Raw genomic sequence first — 18763 nt, forward strand, 5'->3', positions numbered from 1 at the left:
GCCGCTTTCATTAACATGTTATTTTCTCAAAATTCACCTTGGTTTAATTGTTCATCAATCACAATTAAGGACTCTCAGGCGTATGATTTAGGGCCGCTTAAGAAGAACAGCTAACATTTAAGTACATGTCTCCAGGGAGAAGGTGAAGCTATTTCTAAGCTGCTCTATATGCTGCAGTGGAGTCCCGTTACAGAAACAGCACGCTTGTAGAGACTCTGATGCTTTCAGATCAAAACATTTAAATTGCCGTAATTTATGTTCTCGAAGTAAGTCTTGAGTCGGACATCATATTTTACCTGAATGTGGAATATTGCTGTTTCCAAATTACCGCTGCAAATGTTAAGGTACTTAAGGCATTATTAGCTCATTAATTTAACAAGTAGCATCTGGGTCATGTCTCTGCTTCCTATATGTATAATTCTGTAAGTCGTTCGCACCGAATGATAAAGCTGATCTTTGGATTCTCAGTCAGAGCCGCGGCCTACTTACCTTAAATTACTGCTCTTATTTAGCTCATTAGGCCACGGAGAGATTCATTTTCCCAGCATACTTACAGTATATGTTCATGCAGATGCACAAAGCCACAGTGGTGCCCCAGAGGCCTTCTTCATCTTCGTCTTTTTTTGCAAAAAAAATTAATGAATTTCACATTCTTTTGGACAAGATGATCTGAATTTTTAATCTCCGTCTTGAGAAAACATAATTCAAAATGCAGTGGATGAAAGTGGTGAATTACATGCACTCAGCACAGGACTCCACTGCTTTTCTGAAAGCACTGTGGCATTATATGGTTTGCAATGTTCCTGTGTTCTTTTGTTTTTTACTTGTTATTATTTTTTATTGGAAGATGGTGGGTGTTTGGGGCATTTGGAAGAATTTATTTTGTCTGCTCCTACTGGGAGATATCTACTAATGATTCCTATGTCAAATGTGTATTTTATGCAGTTTGTTACTTTGTTATTAAAACTGTTCTTCTTCTTTAGCCAGTCTTTTGTTGTTTTTTTTAAAGCACTCCTCAGTCTGAGTTCATTTTAATGCGTATTAGTATTTGATACTGGCACTGCAAATGGTTTTTTGTAGGGCAACGAATGAATGGTTGCTTTAACCCAGAGTAGAAGAGTCAATACTGGCCATAGGAGCTGATCCATCTAAGATTTTATAATGTGGTGCCAATGAACTAGGAACCTTGATTGCGAGAGATCAACTCTCTGTTGTAATTACCAGCCAGACCTCAATTAACTCAAAGCAAACCCTCAGTTCAAGTCTATATGTTTGTTAAGTGTTAATAGCTGCTTTAAGAAAAATGTTTCCCCACTCCCATCCACTTAGGCCAGTCTGATAAATGTGCAGAGTACTGCATATTGTTAGATGCATTACTTAAAATGACATACTTTAAGTATTCAATACAGAGTTTAAATTGGAAATAAGCCATTTATCCCCACCAATATCCCCATTAATCTCTATAACTATAATCAATCAGTGCAAATTTAAGCGTTTTCTTCTCAGGCACTAACTGCCAGGGAACTCCAGGACAAGCAGCATTTAGCCAAAAGAGTGCAGCAAAAGTAATACACAGCAGTTCACATTTGAAGCAATGGTCATAAACTTACACTTGCTTTATATACGTAGTGCCATGCCGGTACTGTTCAGGTTCCTTGCTCTTGCCTGAATTTTATTAGGAAAGAATCCCAGAAGGCTAAAAATCCATCCTCTTTTCCACTGTAAGCCAGAAATTGATGTTTGTGCTGCCATGTTATACGTGCTGTCCTCACAGTGGAGGAGATGAAGGAAGCTGTTTGAAATATCTGCTGAATTCTCCTTGGTATGCTCGAGTGGTTCCTCATGCGTTAAAGCAAGCCCAATCACATGAGTTTTCCACTTCACAGATGTAAGATGATTTGACCAACTACAGAAAACAAAACATTCAGAAAAATGTTCGTTGTAGTAAATTGGACATCCCATGGTTGCATTTCTAATGCACTGATTTACTTAGTCAAGTAGCTAAATGACTACCCACCAACCACCTAAATGAGTGATTACATTGTTTTCTACACCAAAATTATAAACACTCAACAGGAATTTTGCAATGTTCCCCTTTTCAGGTGCTCAGTGAAACAAAATCAGCCAATCAGAGGCAACTCAGTGCATTTAGGCGTATAGATATGATCAAGACAAAATCCTAAAGTTCAAACTGAGCATCAGAGTCAGGAAGAAAGGTGATTAAAGTTACTTTGAATGTGACTGTTCGTGCCAGCAGTAGATCAGCAGCTGCTAATGAGAATATGTTATGTTGTGTGATCAGCAGATCTACTGGGATTTTCCCACACAACTATCTCTAGGATTTACAGAGATTAGTAAAAAAAAGAAAGAAAAGAATATCCTGTTTTCAGAGCGAAAATGTCTTCTTGATGCCAGAGGTCAGAGGAGAATGGCCAGAGTGCATCAAGCTAGGAAGCTTGGTCTCAAAGCAGTTGGACTACAGCAGCAGAAGAGCACATTAGGTACTACACCAGTAAGCTAAGAACAGGAAACCGAGGCTACCATTGCCACAGGCCTCATAAAAGTTGGGCAAAAGAAAACTGGAAAGCATCCCCCAATAAGTCACGATTTCTGCTGCAACATTTGGATGGTAGTGTGAGAATTTGACATCCATCCTTGTATCAACAGCTTAGGCTGTGATATGATGGTATGGTGGTGGTGGTATAACGGTATTGGGATATTTTCTTGGTAACACTTTTGACCAATTAATACCAAGTGAATATCATTTAAACACCACAGCATACCTGAGTATTTTTGCTAATGATGTCCATCCCTTCATGTCCCCTGTGATCACATCTTCTAATGACTGCTTTTGGAAGCATAAAGCTCCATGTCACAAACCCCCAAACAACCGCAGACTGGCTTCCTGAAGATGACAATGAATTCGTTGTACTCAGCTGTTATCAGATCTTAACACCTTTGCGAGGTGGTGGAATGGGAGACTGGTATCATGAATGTGCACCCAGCAAATCTGCAGCAAGTCTGTGACTCGTTCATATCAATAGGGTCTAAAAATTCTGAGAAATGTTTCCAGAACTTAGGTTAAATCTATGTTATAATGAATTAAGGTTGTTCTGAAGGCAAAAGGAGATCTGAATGAGTGAGATGTGCCTTGCTAGTAAAAGGGATAGTGACGAGTATAATATGTGTTTTTAGAATAATGATAAGCATTTAAGTGTATGTTGCATATTGCTAATGAGAATATGTTATGGTGTGTGACTTTGCCTGCAACAAAGGCATCTTCAACTTATAAGATCAACCTTAATACGTAATTACACAGTTATGCAGTGAAGAGTGAAAAGCATTATATAAACAAAATCACAGGATTTTAATTATTATTGTTACGGTCAAAGACTTAACTGAGGCCACCTTCATCTTCTGCTCTTTGGTAAGCAATGCTATGAAACTGTGTTGGCAGGGTGATGGAAACTGCACACAAAAGACTTTGTCAAGAGAACAGATCTCTCCCTGCAATCGGCATCTGTGGGAGCTTGGATAATGAGTATGCCATGTGTAAAGTCTTAATGTGTTTACATACAGCTAGATTAGAGACGGACCCAATACTTGCCCCTGCGGTTTCTCAACGAATCCCTGTGGGCTTCTTGAGTGATTAGCTACTTTAAGATTTTTCAGTAGGAGTGTCTTGTGGGACTCTGTAGGGGATCAATAGGAGTTGGGATGATGAACTGTTTGGGAAAGTTACGTATATATCATTTTTTTTAAATGTAAACTCCTCCGTCCTTTCCCATCTAATTGAGATGGTTAGCTCTGATTAATATTCCTGTACCCCCACATATTGTTTCCCACATCATATTACTTACTAAACTGTATCTGACACTCAGAGGCATACACACACACACACACACACATTCAAGTGAAAGAGAGAGAGGGAATATAGATGTAAGAATGGGCTCTCTGCCTCGACTCGCAGCTTTAAAACTTCTAGATCAAATCTGTCCCTATCATTTAAGTCTCGAAGAGCAAACAGTTGTTTCAAGCACCGTCAGCAGTTAACAGAATGGCCATTATTTATTTGCTGTGCAGCCGCAGAATTCATCTCAACACATGCTCACCTGGAATCTGTCTTTATTTGGCTTGCCAAGCCGATCTTCCTGCGTTACTTTGGCTGCTCGGCTGGTAATGATAGTCATGGACACCTTTATCCAGCACTTAGGAGAAGGGGTGGAGACGCACAGCTTAGCAGGTGGCCACAGCCGCACCATTGTCGTCTCCCATTTGCTTCTTTAAAAATATGTCAGCATCACCGCGGTGATTAGCAGTCAGTATGTGCCGCATTTTTGTCCTTGATTTAGTGCCAAATCTCCTAAGTAATAATGACTGCACAACTCTGTGTCTGACGAAAAAAGGAAGAGAAGGGAAGAGTGGCCCCTTATTGCTCACTACACTGGTTCCCAGCAGGAGCCTTATGATGCCGCAGTTTGGTTTTGACATTTTGTGAATGTTGTTTCTGAAACATGCCAATCTCATTGATTTAATATGGCATGCTATTTTTGTCGAGCCCAGGAGCTTATGTAAAGAGTGTGTCTGTGAGCTAACACATGCACAGTGCATACATTCATCACTGATTTTGGTGTGTAAAGATCCCTTGCATATTTGAAACAAACATGTGTAAGCAGACCATTTAGAGAGATATGTATTTTCCACAGTATTGAAAACAAAGAGACCAGAGAGTAATCCTGTCATAAAAAGAGCTTGTCTGAAAAAGTGGCCTTAGCATCTTTTGGTAGCACAAATCAAAGGTGAAGACAATTTTAACAAGTTCAAGCTAAAGTTACCACCTGGATACTTTGGTCTGCTTTCCATTATATTGACTGTTCCTTAAAAGAACAAGAGTTTTGTCTATAAAATAGGATTAGCTCATTCAGTATAATGATTTAAATGTCCGCTCATTATTTATTTACTTATTTTGCCCATCCTTTCGTGACAATGCCAAGGTATTACAATGATTTACATAATTATCCAGGTAGCACACAACATTGCTGTTCGTTGATAGACAAGCTCTGCCTGAGTTTTTGAAAGTTTTCCAAATGGCATAGGCTCCAGCCCCCGTGCAACCCTGAATTTGATAAGTGGCAGAGGATGGATGGATGGATGAATGGATGGATGGATGGAAAATAGTAGCACTCTGTCTTAGATTTTTGCTCCTCCCTCTGGTTGACCATGAGCATGTTATGTCACACGGGTAATCAAATGTGCAACTCAGAGAATCTGAGTTGAATTGGCTATCTTCGATTGATGCTTTAAAACACTGACCTTCAGTGGGCTGCCCTAATCATTTTTTTGCATCGCATTACATTGTCCCTCGGTTTCCATGTAACAGCGCTGCATTTGTAATCACTGATTACACCCTCTGAGGTCGGGATGGCTCACTTCATTTGAAGTTAGATGTTCCAGAAGACTAATGCAGCTTTTGTTAATGCTTTTGTTGCAGACTAGTTACTATAATAACAGAGTGTGGCGAGTCAGATGCCCCATCTACTCAGAACTCTTATTGGTTCCTTTTTTATCAGAGTCCATTCAGCCTCTCTCTAAGGGATGTCGGAGCGTAGGAGTACATTTGGCTCAGACTTTTATTGCGATGCAGAAATCTCTCTGCTGTAGGAGAACAAAGGGTCTTCTACAGTAAGTGTGCACGGCTCTGGACTCAGACCAATATAAAGAGAAATAAAATGTGGTTTTTTTTCTCTTCTATACATGAGATCTGTACTCACATGATGCACCAGTGTGGCCATTTTGAATAATGCTAAATATGATTTGGACTGCCAGAAATTTCGCATGTCCCATTAATCAGTCACTGGAGAATTGGGGAGGAGGGTGTTTAATGGCATGTACTTGGTGGAGTGCCGTCTTGCATTAAGGGCTAATAACCTGACTTAGAGTCAGCACAGCACCCACCTACCCATCCTCCCCCCCTCCTTCCGCCTCCATCACTCCAGCTGTATTTATTACGGACTGCAAGGCCACAGTGATGAGACGATCAATATTTCTGGGATGATGAGGGAGAACTCATGCAATCGCTCTCTCTCTCTGTTTCTCCCTTGGCAGTGCTTCAGCAGGTAGAGAGATCAAAGCGGAGGACCTCTGAGATGCTGTTGGAGAAGAGACTGATGAAGTCCTCTGTGCTGTGTGTCCTCTAAACACACACACTCCATCACAGTGTCCTATGTCCTTGCTATGTCCTGATTAAAAAGTTTGACCTGATGTATTTTATCTTGACTAGAATTAGTCCCATCACTCCTATTCTCAGACGGTGTGAGAAAATCCAAACAGAAAATACTTCATTTAAAATTGCGATGGAAAATTGACTATCTGTGTCTGCAAATGTGTGAATGGATGGCCTTTATGAAGCCTCCTTTGTCAAGCATTTCTGTTTTTTCAGGGAATCAATATGTGGAGCTTTTTTGTGGCATAACTTGAAATCAAACACAAATCATGTGCAATTGAAGAAGAAACTGTTTTTGAAAAACAGCCTGACATATAGGCCTGGTCATTAGCTTTCTGTCATTAGAATTTAATAGTACTTAAATACTTAGCTTTAATGCAATGTATCCTGCCGTTATGAAGATTAGAATACTAGGAAAAATCTGTTTTAGAAGTAGTTTCATTGGTATTTATTTGACCTTGTGGTAATTTAAGAGTATAGTTTGTGGTGCTTTTGTTTTTTTTAAAGGATGTCGACATTTTATTGGTATTAATAGGCTGAATATGAATAAGGTGGAGTGATTGTTAGACATACAGCAAATTTATTTTAGTGTATCTCTAAAATATATATCTATATAGTAGGATTTTGCACAAGGCTGTTGTGTTAAATAGACAACAAATCACTTTTAAAAACAGGAAAAAATATCATCAGCAAGCTGCTGTGCATATTTACGGTATAATGCACTATTTTTTCTTCGGCGAACACAAGAGCAAACGTTAAGCTTAAATAATTTATTTAAGTGCTGTTATTTTGAGTTTAGTTGTGTTTAAGCTTTAATTACTGGAGATGCAGAGCATGGTTTCTTGGTCAAGAAAATAAGCCACAATGACCAAAACACTTAGCAGTTGGTTAGTTCTCGTCTTGAATATGGCAGCATTCCCATAACGGTGCGGTGTAAAGAGCGGAGGGAGTGTAGCGAAGGTGATTTCTTGTCTTAGTTCAAGTACATGTTATTAGATTTTACAGTAATAAACTTTTCTGTATGGTTGCAAGCAAGCTATCAAAACTATAATGTTAGACTTGTATTGTACTGTGATTTTTCTATTCTTTTACAGTTATAAGCTGTTGATATAGAAAACAATAACTGCAAAATAGCAGTTCAAATTTGATCGCTGTAGCTGCTGGTGCTTTGCTGTTAGTTAATGGGGAAATTTGTAGTTTTTATTTGTCATGCTTTTGCAGGTTAGTTCTTATAGTGCTGTGTTTTAACAGTATCTGATTATGTTCAAGTGTTTCACATTAGCTCGGCCTTTGAATGCTGTGGAATTGGTTTATTGCAGGTCCATGTCTTGTGTAAAATTTACATAATAAACAAAATGTTTTATATAAAACACAAACACAAACACACACATATACATATATATACATGAGTGAAGTGAGATAGGTTTTCTGCTTCTGGTACAGGGATCCTACTGAGCAGTGACCCGACTTTGCCAGATTGGCTTTTTTTAAATTTTGAAGCCTTTTCCACCATCCCCCCCCCCCCCCCCCCCCCCCCAGCAATGAATACCTTTTAGTCCCCACACTGGATATGGATGGGTTTTTTTCGTGTATTATCATTTAACAGGGACTCTGTGTGCCACAATCTCTGAGCAGAATTGTCCAGCACACATGTTCCATTTATCCAAGTGTTATTGAAAGTGGCCTGATTTTGAGTATTTACTAAATATGTGCATGCACGTATGCATTATGTTTTTGATCTGAAGTGAGGTTTTGCATATACAACTAAGCATATAGATTTCACCGGCAGACTGTCTGCTGATCCACAGCTGCGGCGGATGGTAATAGCTGCCTAGCGATAACAGCACCTCCAGAAACGTCAGGATTGGTTTCTCTCAGCGGTTAGGTGCCCTCCAACGGCTGCTGATACATTATAAATCATTTACACAGTCATTTTGGAATGCAATATCCTCCTCTAAATGCTGGCTTTTCTTCTCCATTGTTATTAGAGCAAACTCTGCAGTAGGCACACAAGGTTGAGAGGGACCCTAAGCCACAGAAATTGAAAATTGATCAAGCAGCGTGGGAAGGTGTTGTTACTGGTTCACCCTGGTACTGTTGATTAGCATTTGCAGCGCTGTCACTGGAGGGACCTGCTGCCTGTAGCGAACATCCTCCCCTCCCCCCTTTTGTGTTCATCCCAAAAAGTGATCTCTTGAATAAGCAAACAATGAGAATGACATTTAATTTATACCTTGTGCATAACTACTCCAAAGGGCTACGCAGTGAAAAGGCTGCCAACATTAAAAATGACATGAAATTTTTAGCGTGTTATTATGCGTGTGTGACTCCCACTGCTAGTTTTACCACTGCCTTTTGTCTAAATATTAACCGTTAATATAAACGTCAGACTGTAAAGTAGAGAATAATTACCTAATGACAGCTGATGGCTTTCACACTTCAATTGTCCTGTTAGCATTATTTGGTACATCTTGACAAGTTACCCAACACTTAATTGCAATATCCAAGTCAAAGACAGGTTCTTGATTATATGGATTGATGATTGCACTAAGAGCTCTGTCATGTTTATGTGAGCTTTTTTTATGTCATGACTAAAAAATAAAAAAGGACTCAAAAAGTGGATAAAAATGACTGATTGAAAATGGGAGCAAACAGGTGGATTTTCAAGTAACTGTCATTAATTTTTCTGTCCTTTTTTTGTAGCACTGGTTAGAAGATCCGACGAGCAGAGGAAGGACAGTGAATAAGGACCTCGCCACAGACAGGAACTGCGCAACTTTTGACTGTCTCATCTGTAAGCTGGTGGGCTCCAGTATCCCAGCTGATGACTGTCCCTCAGGTGCCTGCACTACTGGGCTGAGTGGGAAGCCTGTGCATTTGCTGAGGGCGGTGCCCTGGCTTGTATGTTGGTCACTTGCACTTGTACTCGCTCACAAGGACCATGTGGTTTTCTCCCGGGAGAAATCGTTTCCCCTCGCAGAACTGGCACGGTGCCTATAATTGCACCAATTTCAGCGTGTCCTTGTGGGTGTTAAGTTTTTGTTGGTGCTTTGCGGCTGTGAGTGGTCAGAACTACCACCCCACTGTGAACACACAGTATGGGAAACTCAGAGGGGTGAGGGTCCCCCTGCCTAGCGAGATTCTCGGGCCGGTCGACCAGTATCTGGGGGTTCCTTACGCTGCCTCCCCCGTGGGAGAAAAACGCTTCATGCCCCCGGAGCCTCCATCTTCCTGGTCAGGAATCAAGAACGCCACCCATTTTGCTCCTGTCTGCCCTCAAAATATACACAATGCCGTGCCAGAGATAATGATGCCGATATGGTTCACTTTCAACCTGGATATAGTTACCACATACATACAAGATCAACATGAGGATTGTCTTTACCTAAACATCTATGTTCCAACAGAGGATGGTGAGTGTGTCGAGTACACAGGAAGAAACCAAACCTCTCCTCCTCTTCTTTCCTGTCTCTGCTTCCCACTTCCTTCTGTCTTCTTCTCTAAGATTTTGTGCCACCTTTGTTTTTTGCGCGAAGCATGAACCGTTGTTTAGCGCATGCTGTGTCCGTGTCCATCATACGACATCCCATCTTGACTAGATCTCTCATTTAGTCTTTTCATCAACTCTCCCCTTCCATGCCACTGTTAGAGGTTCCTCTTTTGATGACTAAATGACTTCTTAAATATGACTTATTGAGAAAAATAAATAAAGAAAAACGAAATCTAATCAGACATGAAACAGATTGGAAATACTCGGTGCACCTTCCTACCCTCACCGTCTTGATTGTTCTGGGGATATTAGCAATTAGTAGCCTGCCTCATAAGTGAATGATCTTCTGTAGGGTTGGTGAAATATTCTGTCTGGTACATGAGAGGCCTGTGGCATCAGCCTGACCTATGTAAGACCCTTTACTCTCCTTTCTACTTCCAGTTTGTCTTTCCACAAAGAGAAATGCAAAAGGAGACTTTGTGCAAAAAGGCAAACACAGATTGGGAATTTGTGAAGACTGACATTGCTAAAAGTGTTTGATTTCTATATATCTCTTTTAAACAGACCCTATTCTTTATCACTTGAAGGAGAGCCACACAGGAAAATGGGCTTGAAATGTTAAGTGCTCTGAGCGTCGCACATACAACGTCAAATATCACTTAACAGATTCGGATGTGAGCTCCAATATCTTCCAAAACCTAGCCTCTCTGCCTTCCGTGTGGTCGTAATGGGTCTTAAATAGAAGTGCATGTGAATATGGGCTTCTTGTGTCCCAGGGTGCAGCAAATTCATTCCACCATTTTGGAATATTTCTGCAGCAACACCCCAGTTACTTTTTCAAAAGGTCCTCTGTTGTTCTTGTTGTTGATGAAGACCGGGAGGGTGGGAGGAGGAGGGAAAGAGGGAGAAGACGGGTTCTAACTCAGTCTGAGTTGTTGCATGTCACATGCGATCTTTTCCAGAGCTCTCTGTTATTTTGTAGTTTTTCCATTCATTTTACAGTCAAAAGAATATCCAAGGAATGTGCCAGGAAACCCAACAAGAAAATGTGTAGAAAAGGAGGTATGTAAAAAAAAAAAAAAAAAGAAAAGAAAAAGAAAGAAAAAAGAAAAACATGGAACGAAAGGGAGGAATTGAAAGAGTGAAAGAGAGAGGAGAGTGATGGGTGCATCCTTCCAAATCACCACCTATCAACTCCCAAATCAAAGTGCTAATTGGGATGAACATGGGACTTGTGACTCAGATCAACCTTGACATGAGTGTGAAAGATGAGTGAGTGGCTGTGCTGTGCTGCATGCCTGTGTGAGTAAGTGTGTGTGTGTTTAGGTTGTTGTGTTGTTTAAATGTGCGAGCTAAAGTCAAGGAGTAAAACTGCAGGTCTTCAAATAAGCGGCAGAATTTTTGTTCAGCGATAGATTGTGATGTCTACTGATAACCTGTGTTTTTTTTTTTCACAACACTGTGTGGATTGTTCATGTCTAAAGTGCATTTGTTTAAAGGTAAATACAACTGTTGATTAAATCAGAAGCATAAATGCCTTTTTAAATGAATATTATTATTATTTTAAACTATCCCTGAAATGTTAATTTGCTACTACAAGGAACTTGAGTCCCGTTTCAGACAGCACTTAAGCGGCTTATTGAAAGTATTCGTCAAGCACGACACCTGAAAGCACCCCAGCATCAGCGGTTGATTTAATTTTCTACAAAAAAAGTGTAACGCCACCTCTATCTCAAATTGATTATTCCCATTGTTCAAATAAGGGGCGGTGGGGTGTTTTACTGGCACGACAGCTTTGATCTATCCGTGTAGCAAATGGCCTCACGCGCAGCCACGGAAAAGCACATCACAATTTTATTAGCAGCGGCTAAAGCACAACCACTCTTGACAAAAGAGTGTTAATTTTCCCAGCTTTCCCTTAAGGCACCGGGGGCCCTTCCAGGTAGCCTTAAAGTTGTGATCCTGAGCATATCTCGCTGCACAGTAAAGATTCCGTTTCAGCTGGGAGACCTCTGCTGCTGATTTCCACGGAGACAGGAGACAGCTCTTGGCCTCACTCTGTGCCTCGTACATTCAGCTTTGGTAAACCAATTTTGTTCGAGACAGACTAGCCCTTCAGGCAGTTCTGCTTCTGAATTAGTCCCAGTTGTGGAATATACACAGAAATATCTATTTAATATTCCCCTTCCAGTTGGAATTTTTCAATTATCTTCCCCGTGTTTGGTAATGAGAAAATGGTTTATCATAAGTTTTATATGTTGGTTGTTCTGACATATTATTGTGCAGAGAGCTGACTGTTGTATAGTTCCTCTGTTGTTATAAACACAAAGTTCATCATTTTCAGTCTCCATGGAAACGCTTTATATGAGATTCACCTTTTTTTTTAAACTGCTTCCACTAATCATAGCTTTTGCTGACTCACCCAAGAAAATGGAGCATAATTCATTCTTACCAGGCACACTTTGGTTTCGGTCATAATAAAATAAATAAATAAATAAATACTTCCAACAAGGACGTTTTTTTTTAAAATTGGAATTCGAAGAGGAAACAGTTCATGAGTCATGTGAATGATAATATATATTTTTAATTATTGTTTTTTAGTTCCTACTTTTGGTTAAATCCTCTCTGTAAAATTATAAGTAAATACACTATAACCAAGTGTATCTCTGTGTGTGTACACAGATATACACACACAGGGTTTTATGTTTTTGCAGTACAGACCGGTATAATGCAGTAGAGTCATACACACTGTTCATATTCAGTACCAATAACGTCTCCACTACCAATTTTCCAATCTGTAACCGTAACTGATTTTCAGAAAGAAAAATGGTGATTCTGGATGAAATGGTTGTGTGATTGTTGCCAAGCAACAGTATGCAGTTGTGACAGGAGCTGAGTAAAAGGCATGAAGCACCTTTGCTGTAGTGGTGATGCTCAAGTGAGAAAAGTACAAATCCCTAATCGGATGTGATCATAATAAGATTCCTGCGTGCATGAGGTAAAGTCTTCCCATACGATGACTCAGAGAGTGTTTTGCATAGTAAAACCACAGTGAAAAAAAATAATGGTTAAATAAGAGGTTATACAATTCAGTTATAAGGGATTCATTTCCAGCAAACAATAGAGAAAGCCTATCATATGGATTCTGCGCCGTTAGCGTCCTGCAGAGCATTGTGCAAGTAAAACATCTGATGCACTGATATCAAAGCTGCGGCTCATTTTCCTCCATTAAACAGAGGGAAAGCCTTTAAACCTCACTAGCAGTGCCCTGAACAAAGATCAAAGAAAGACTCCTTAAATAAAAAAATAACATAAAGCTCAATACAGATTGCACTAGCTGTTTATTTTTTCAATACCAGCATGGTTGATTGTTAGAGAGAGCGCAGGTTTTGCAGCTAATTTTGACAGGGCTAATTCACCAGAGCGTTTCTCTTTGTTCATAAACACTCTGATGTTTGCACTGACCACAGTGTTGCTCTAGAAGAGCAAGCGAGAAAGACAGAGATGGTCTCTGCCCTCTACCACAGCACCGCACATCCAAGATGTCCGAGCAGGTAGCGTTTGAGGTCATGTGTAGGTGATCTAATGTGCAACATCAGCACCGTAGCCCACTGCTCACTCGCTCTCTCTGATGTGGCCTTACAGCACGTACCGAGAGCATGGAGCAGCGACAGTGCTGGAGACACTGGAGCCTTGGTTATATCACTCAGTCATTTTCCTGCTCTGAGTCAGAGTGAATGGAGTGAAGAGGAGGGTAATGATGTGCGGGGACACAGCTAAGCAGTATTCAGCCCCAGAGTGCTAGATTGGCTGCAGATGGGTCAATTTTGTGAGGACAAACCCGACGAGGTCAATGTTTATCTGTAAAAGAGCTTTGCATTGAGAAATTGATCGACAAACATGAAAAAAAAAAAGACCTGTAAATTCACATGCTTTCAACGAGGTGGAGTTCTGGTTATAATACGCTCCTGCTGCGCCGTGCGCTTCTTGTTTGTATAATGCTCACATTATTTTGTACCAGGTTTTACAGCGTGTCGCTTTCATTGCTTGCAGCCTGCCTGTAAAACTCGTCCTCAGAGTCCTTCATGCTCACGTCTCTGTATAACGCTGATTCTGAGAGACACTCTGAGATCAACCTTTCCGACTCCTAAATTCATCCCTCATCATGAGTCCATTTGAGATAAGTGCAGCAAAATCTGTTGTACGTTTTGGCTTGATTTGGACCACTCAACTATCATTCCTATGTAGCCCTCACAGGCAGCAGGCTGCCATGTGTTACTCAGCTCAGCGCCAGTACTGAACAGTCCGATCGGTTGCCAAACCTGTAGATTAACTACCCCAGAAGAAACATGGTACAGTTTTTTTTCCATCTTACCAGATGACCTCCAGATGCTAGAAAGATGTGAAAACTGTATAAGAGCCCCAGTCCTGGTTAGACTGCAGCAGGGCCGCAGCAAACAGTAACACACCATGGTAATCCTGTTGGTTGGCCGACTGTGCTTGCCTCGAGGAAGGAGGGGCTGCTCCCTGAGTGCTGCCGAGAAGATCTGCACGCCAAGCAGACAGGGCGAAAACTTTCCAAGAAAACAAGAACAAATATTGGCTTGTGTGATTCGAAAACAGAGCAGATGCCCCATGTTTTTGTTTTAGAGAAAATTGCTCCTATGATCTTTTACAATTATCTATCTGGGATGTTTGATGACCCCAGTGAGGGAAGGCTGTTGCCGGCCAGCAGATGCAATCGCGCTGACTTGAGATGCAAAGCATGACCTAAGCAGGAAGTTCCTATTCAGTGGCCTCCTGCTGCTGTGCTGTCCAGCTTCCCCAGTCAATCCAAGGCTCAATATCTCTGTTCTGTTCTTTGTTTATCCCAAATTAAAAAGAAATGGTGGACACAGCCTGTGGAGTCTTAAAGCCCATTTAAAGAGGAAAAAACAATTTGTTGCATCTCCTATCTCTTGTTAAGATAGACCGAGCTTCCACAGCCCCTCGGATTTCCTCTTAAGTGTGATAAATTATTCACACGCATGTCCCTGGCCACACTGTGACATATAATGTTACACGTAAAGAATTCAGTCTTCCAAATTTGGTATCTTAAAAAATTGAGCAATACTTTCACACATATCATGCATTTGTAATTGCGCACCTGTCTGTGTGTTTGGGAGGGATAAAGAGATTAATGGTGCCTTGCGGACTTTACTTGTAAGCAAGCACCACAATGCGTTGCTATTTGTCTCCTTGAGGTGTAAGATAAATATTAAGGGGAATTTATGATTTTTAAACATTTAAAATGATCCATTGTTCACATTTACACTTGCTTGTTAGCTTGCGGTCTTCATCTTTACTGCCTTCGCAGGGCTGGAATTGCAGTGCACACGTACTCGTGTGTAGGGACGTATAGTGATATGAATATATCCAGCGATACCAGTGCCGTTATTGATTTTGCTTACGGGTGTGTTTATTAATTTCCATATTGTGTTAGGTTGCATTTATACTCAGAAACCCGCGGCCTCTGTGAAACTTGTCCCTTTCTATTATGTAGCTGTCGTCGGGCAGAAAGACAGCTTGCTGGCCTTTATTTGTTTTGGGAGTTTTTTATTTATTTATTTATTTATTTTTGTCAAATTTTTTGGAGCAGCTGAATCACAGTGTGAGTTTTGGCTGTCCTTTACAGCAGGATTACAGCCTCCTTAACCTTTTAGCTGCATTCTCCATCATTCTCTCTTATGTGTCCCTCCCAAGCTGTGCCTTCACCTCTATGTAGGAAGACAGATTGAGGGAGATGAAGACAGACAGACAGACAGACAGACAGACAGAGAGGGAAAGAAAAAAACAACAGAAAGAGAAAAAGAGAGAAGAACAAGGGAAAACGGCCACCTGAGGATTACAGACTGAATATAACTGCTCTAAATTGTCAAGGCTGCAACATTTCACATTTCACTAAGTCCCTTTCCACATTCTGACCTTTCTGATATTTAACTCCAAGGCCCATCTATTGTCAGCGAACCTTTTTCCAGCAAAGGAAAGGCAGTTAACATTCAGCCCTTCCACGATGTATTGAGTGAATTGTGGATTCAGTCAAGAAGCCTCCAGAGTGTGAGAGCACTCTGTATCTTAATGTCTGCGTGCAAGTGCGTGGGTGTATGTGTACATACGTACGCATGCTTGGGTTTATTCATGTAAAACTATATAGCAAACTAGGCTGTCTTTATGAAATGTTTCATTTTGATTTCCTCCGTGTAACGAGTAAGCCCAATCGAGTGCGATTTCGTTTGAACCCGATTTGATAAATGCGACAGGTTTCTATTTTACCTGTCAAGGAACATGAATAATAGCTGTTATTCTACATGCCTGCCTGTTTTGAAGCAATGCAGGTTTAGACACCTGAAGGCCAGCTATTCAAAAGGAAACTCGGCACTTCATTGTAGTTTTATTTTAATGGCGCACACTTTTCACTGTGGCATTGCTTCAAACATTCAAGGTCAAGTATAGGATCGCCGGCTGAGTCACTGCAGATGTCACGTATTTGCAGTCCCTGGTAAAGATCCAGCGATTGACACACACACGGGCTCACAGACAACAATTCAAAATGACGGAGCTCACTTGTCGACACCTGTGCCCGTCTTGAGGATTATTACTCAGTAACCTAATTGTTTCAGCATGTCGATAGCAAAGGCGTTCTATAATCACTGTGTTTCTATCATTTATAATTCATAGCAAGGCCTGAAGCTTTTTATTTATTATTTATTTTGTAATTAAATCTGTATTTGTTTAAAGACAAGTAGCCCAAACCAAGTGTCCCTAGAGAGGCCTTTAGGTTACATAAACCCTACAGCAAATACAGAACCCACTGCACAGACTCAACAATAAATAAGTATATATATATATGCACGTTAAAAAAAACGCAAAGCCTGAGCAGATTGAAGGGACAATACAAAACACAAAGCATGATGCAATATGAAATGAGAATTTCCATCTTTAGAAGCTACAACAAAACCTATTTGTACAAAAGAGGATTTACGGGGCACCTTACAATTACAGCCAGATGCTCCACACACTACTTAGCCCAGAACTCATTATTTATGGGGCTGATATTAGCAAATGTAATAAAATGATGGAAGCGAAACTTATTTCATTTCTTGAGAAGTCGGCGGCGATGATCTTCAGACTAATTTCAAAGAGAAAAAGCAAGCAGCCTCTGATGAGTCTAAATGTTTTTGTTTGTTTGCAAGTATTCTTGCTATTTTTGGATGCGTCTAAAATCTAACGTTTGAATAATGCAAGGTTGAGATATTTTATGTCTCAAATCTGTTCAATACAGTGCCTATTAATCTTTAGTTTAAACCCATTTATTTTTATTGAGGCCCAAGCCCCGGAAGAATTGTTTTTCATGCTGAGTATAAAACACCAGTTTCCGAACCATGCTGCTGTTAAATGACCGGATTTATGAGCGGATCACCACCATACATTTAAAAACTTGTTTCAAGACAAGTTTTTGGTAAGTGGGTCATACTGTATATATAAAGGTGACATAATCATCGTCTACTGTTCTAAAGATAAGATTTAAAGATACCAAAAATAAGTTTATATCAGATAAATAAAAACTGGGAGGGTTATGATTAACAATACCACGATTTAATGTGTGAAACGCCTTTTTAAGATCCAGAGAAAACTGCACAGAGTTCTTCACTTTTATCAAATGATGACTTAAGTTGTTCTATAAAAAAAGCAATTAGCAGTCTCTGTGGAATAATTCAGGTGGAATCTAATGGCTATAGATAATGGTTTGACTCTACTTTCTTCGTGGTGAGCTACAACTTTTACTGAAGATTAGAAAATACAGGTACGATACTAATTGACTATAATTGTATGTCTGATGAGCTGCTCCTGATTTATAAATTAGCATCACTCTGCCTTATTTAAAAAAAAAGGTCCTGATGATAATGGAATGGTTGACAAAATCCATAATAGTTTGTTTGTTTTTTTTTACTTTTGTAAAGGTAGTGCACTGGTTTTAAAATAAATGAATTGATTAGAAAAGCACTTATAGTTACCAACCAACTGACCCCCAGTTTTATGTTTACTCATTGTTGGCTGTAGCTGTGTAGTATTTATTTCCTTTTATTGCTGGGTTAGGGCTATGATACTGACAATGAGTTACAGTATAAGCAGCATGTGCCTTAAATCTTGTATAACACGGGTTTCTTACACTGTAGACTTTATTAATAGAGCTATGTTCATGAATTCATTGAACTTCGCTGGACCAGGTTAAACATTTTTTATTTGATTGATTGCTATTCATTTTTAGTAATCAGTTTATTTATATAGAACTTAAAGAAAATCTGCCAAAAAATCTGATTAAAAAAATACAATAAGAACATCACCCTTAACAAGTTCCTGCCTAAAATTGTCCCATTTTACAACAATTAATATATTGTGTATAGCTTTAGGTTAACAGTTAACTTCAGTTAATTTGATGTTGTAGACAACACTTCATAAGAATTAATTTGTGCCCTGACAGATTTTGTGATTTGCATGTCATCTTTAATAATTTGATAGGGGTCAAATGTTGTAATTGACATTTGAAGTGTTGACCGATCGTTGTTATAATCACCAAAAAGAGAAAGATTTCAGATTTAAGGTTGATTGAGTTGTGTAATCATTAACAACACTGTCAAAAGCAGGAGGATTTTATAAAATCATAATCCAAAAGACCACTTAAGACAAAAAAGTAATAGCTATTAAAAATTAATAGCAAGAATCAGACACTATTACAATTGTTGAATATTTATTGAGTTTCCAGTGGAGATTATTGCTCCCTCTCCTTTCCTAGTTTTCCTGTGCTTCCAGTTTGTACCCAGGGACATACATTAATAACAGCTTTGAATCAATTAGCAATGTCTTATTTAATCATGTTTAGGAAATAAACTGCAAACTCTAAAATGTCTACCAAATATTCCCTTTGGTTTATTATATATAGGTCTCATATGACTTTTACATAATTGATGAAGTTTATGTTCACTCAGTAATCTTCTCCTGCAAATACTCAT

General features: G+C 39.7%; 1 protein-coding gene across 2 annotated transcripts in view; it reads left to right on the forward strand.

The window, feature by feature from the left end:
- nlgn3a (neuroligin 3a) overlaps positions 1–18763 on the forward strand; it is a 132349-nt gene that overhangs the window by 14016 nt on the left and 99570 nt on the right. Inside the window, exons 2-3 of one of the 2 annotated variants that reach the window (XM_085422399.1) lie at positions 8927–9636; positions 10716–10775. In XM_085422399.1, coding sequence (XP_085278525.1) covers positions 9165–9636; positions 10716–10775 — 532 coding nt within the window. In that variant the 5' untranslated portion in view covers positions 8927–9164. The remainder of the gene's footprint in view (positions 1–8926; positions 9637–10715; positions 10776–18763) is intronic. The other variant, XM_085422391.1, reaches the window with a different exon arrangement.

Source organism: Rhamphochromis longiceps, linkage group LG2 (assembly GCF_057381845.1).
Source record: "Rhamphochromis longiceps isolate RC_006_pf linkage group LG2, R_longiceps_female_GT1.1, whole genome shotgun sequence".
Lineage (NCBI taxonomy): Eukaryota > Metazoa > Chordata > Actinopteri > Cichliformes > Cichlidae > Rhamphochromis > Rhamphochromis longiceps.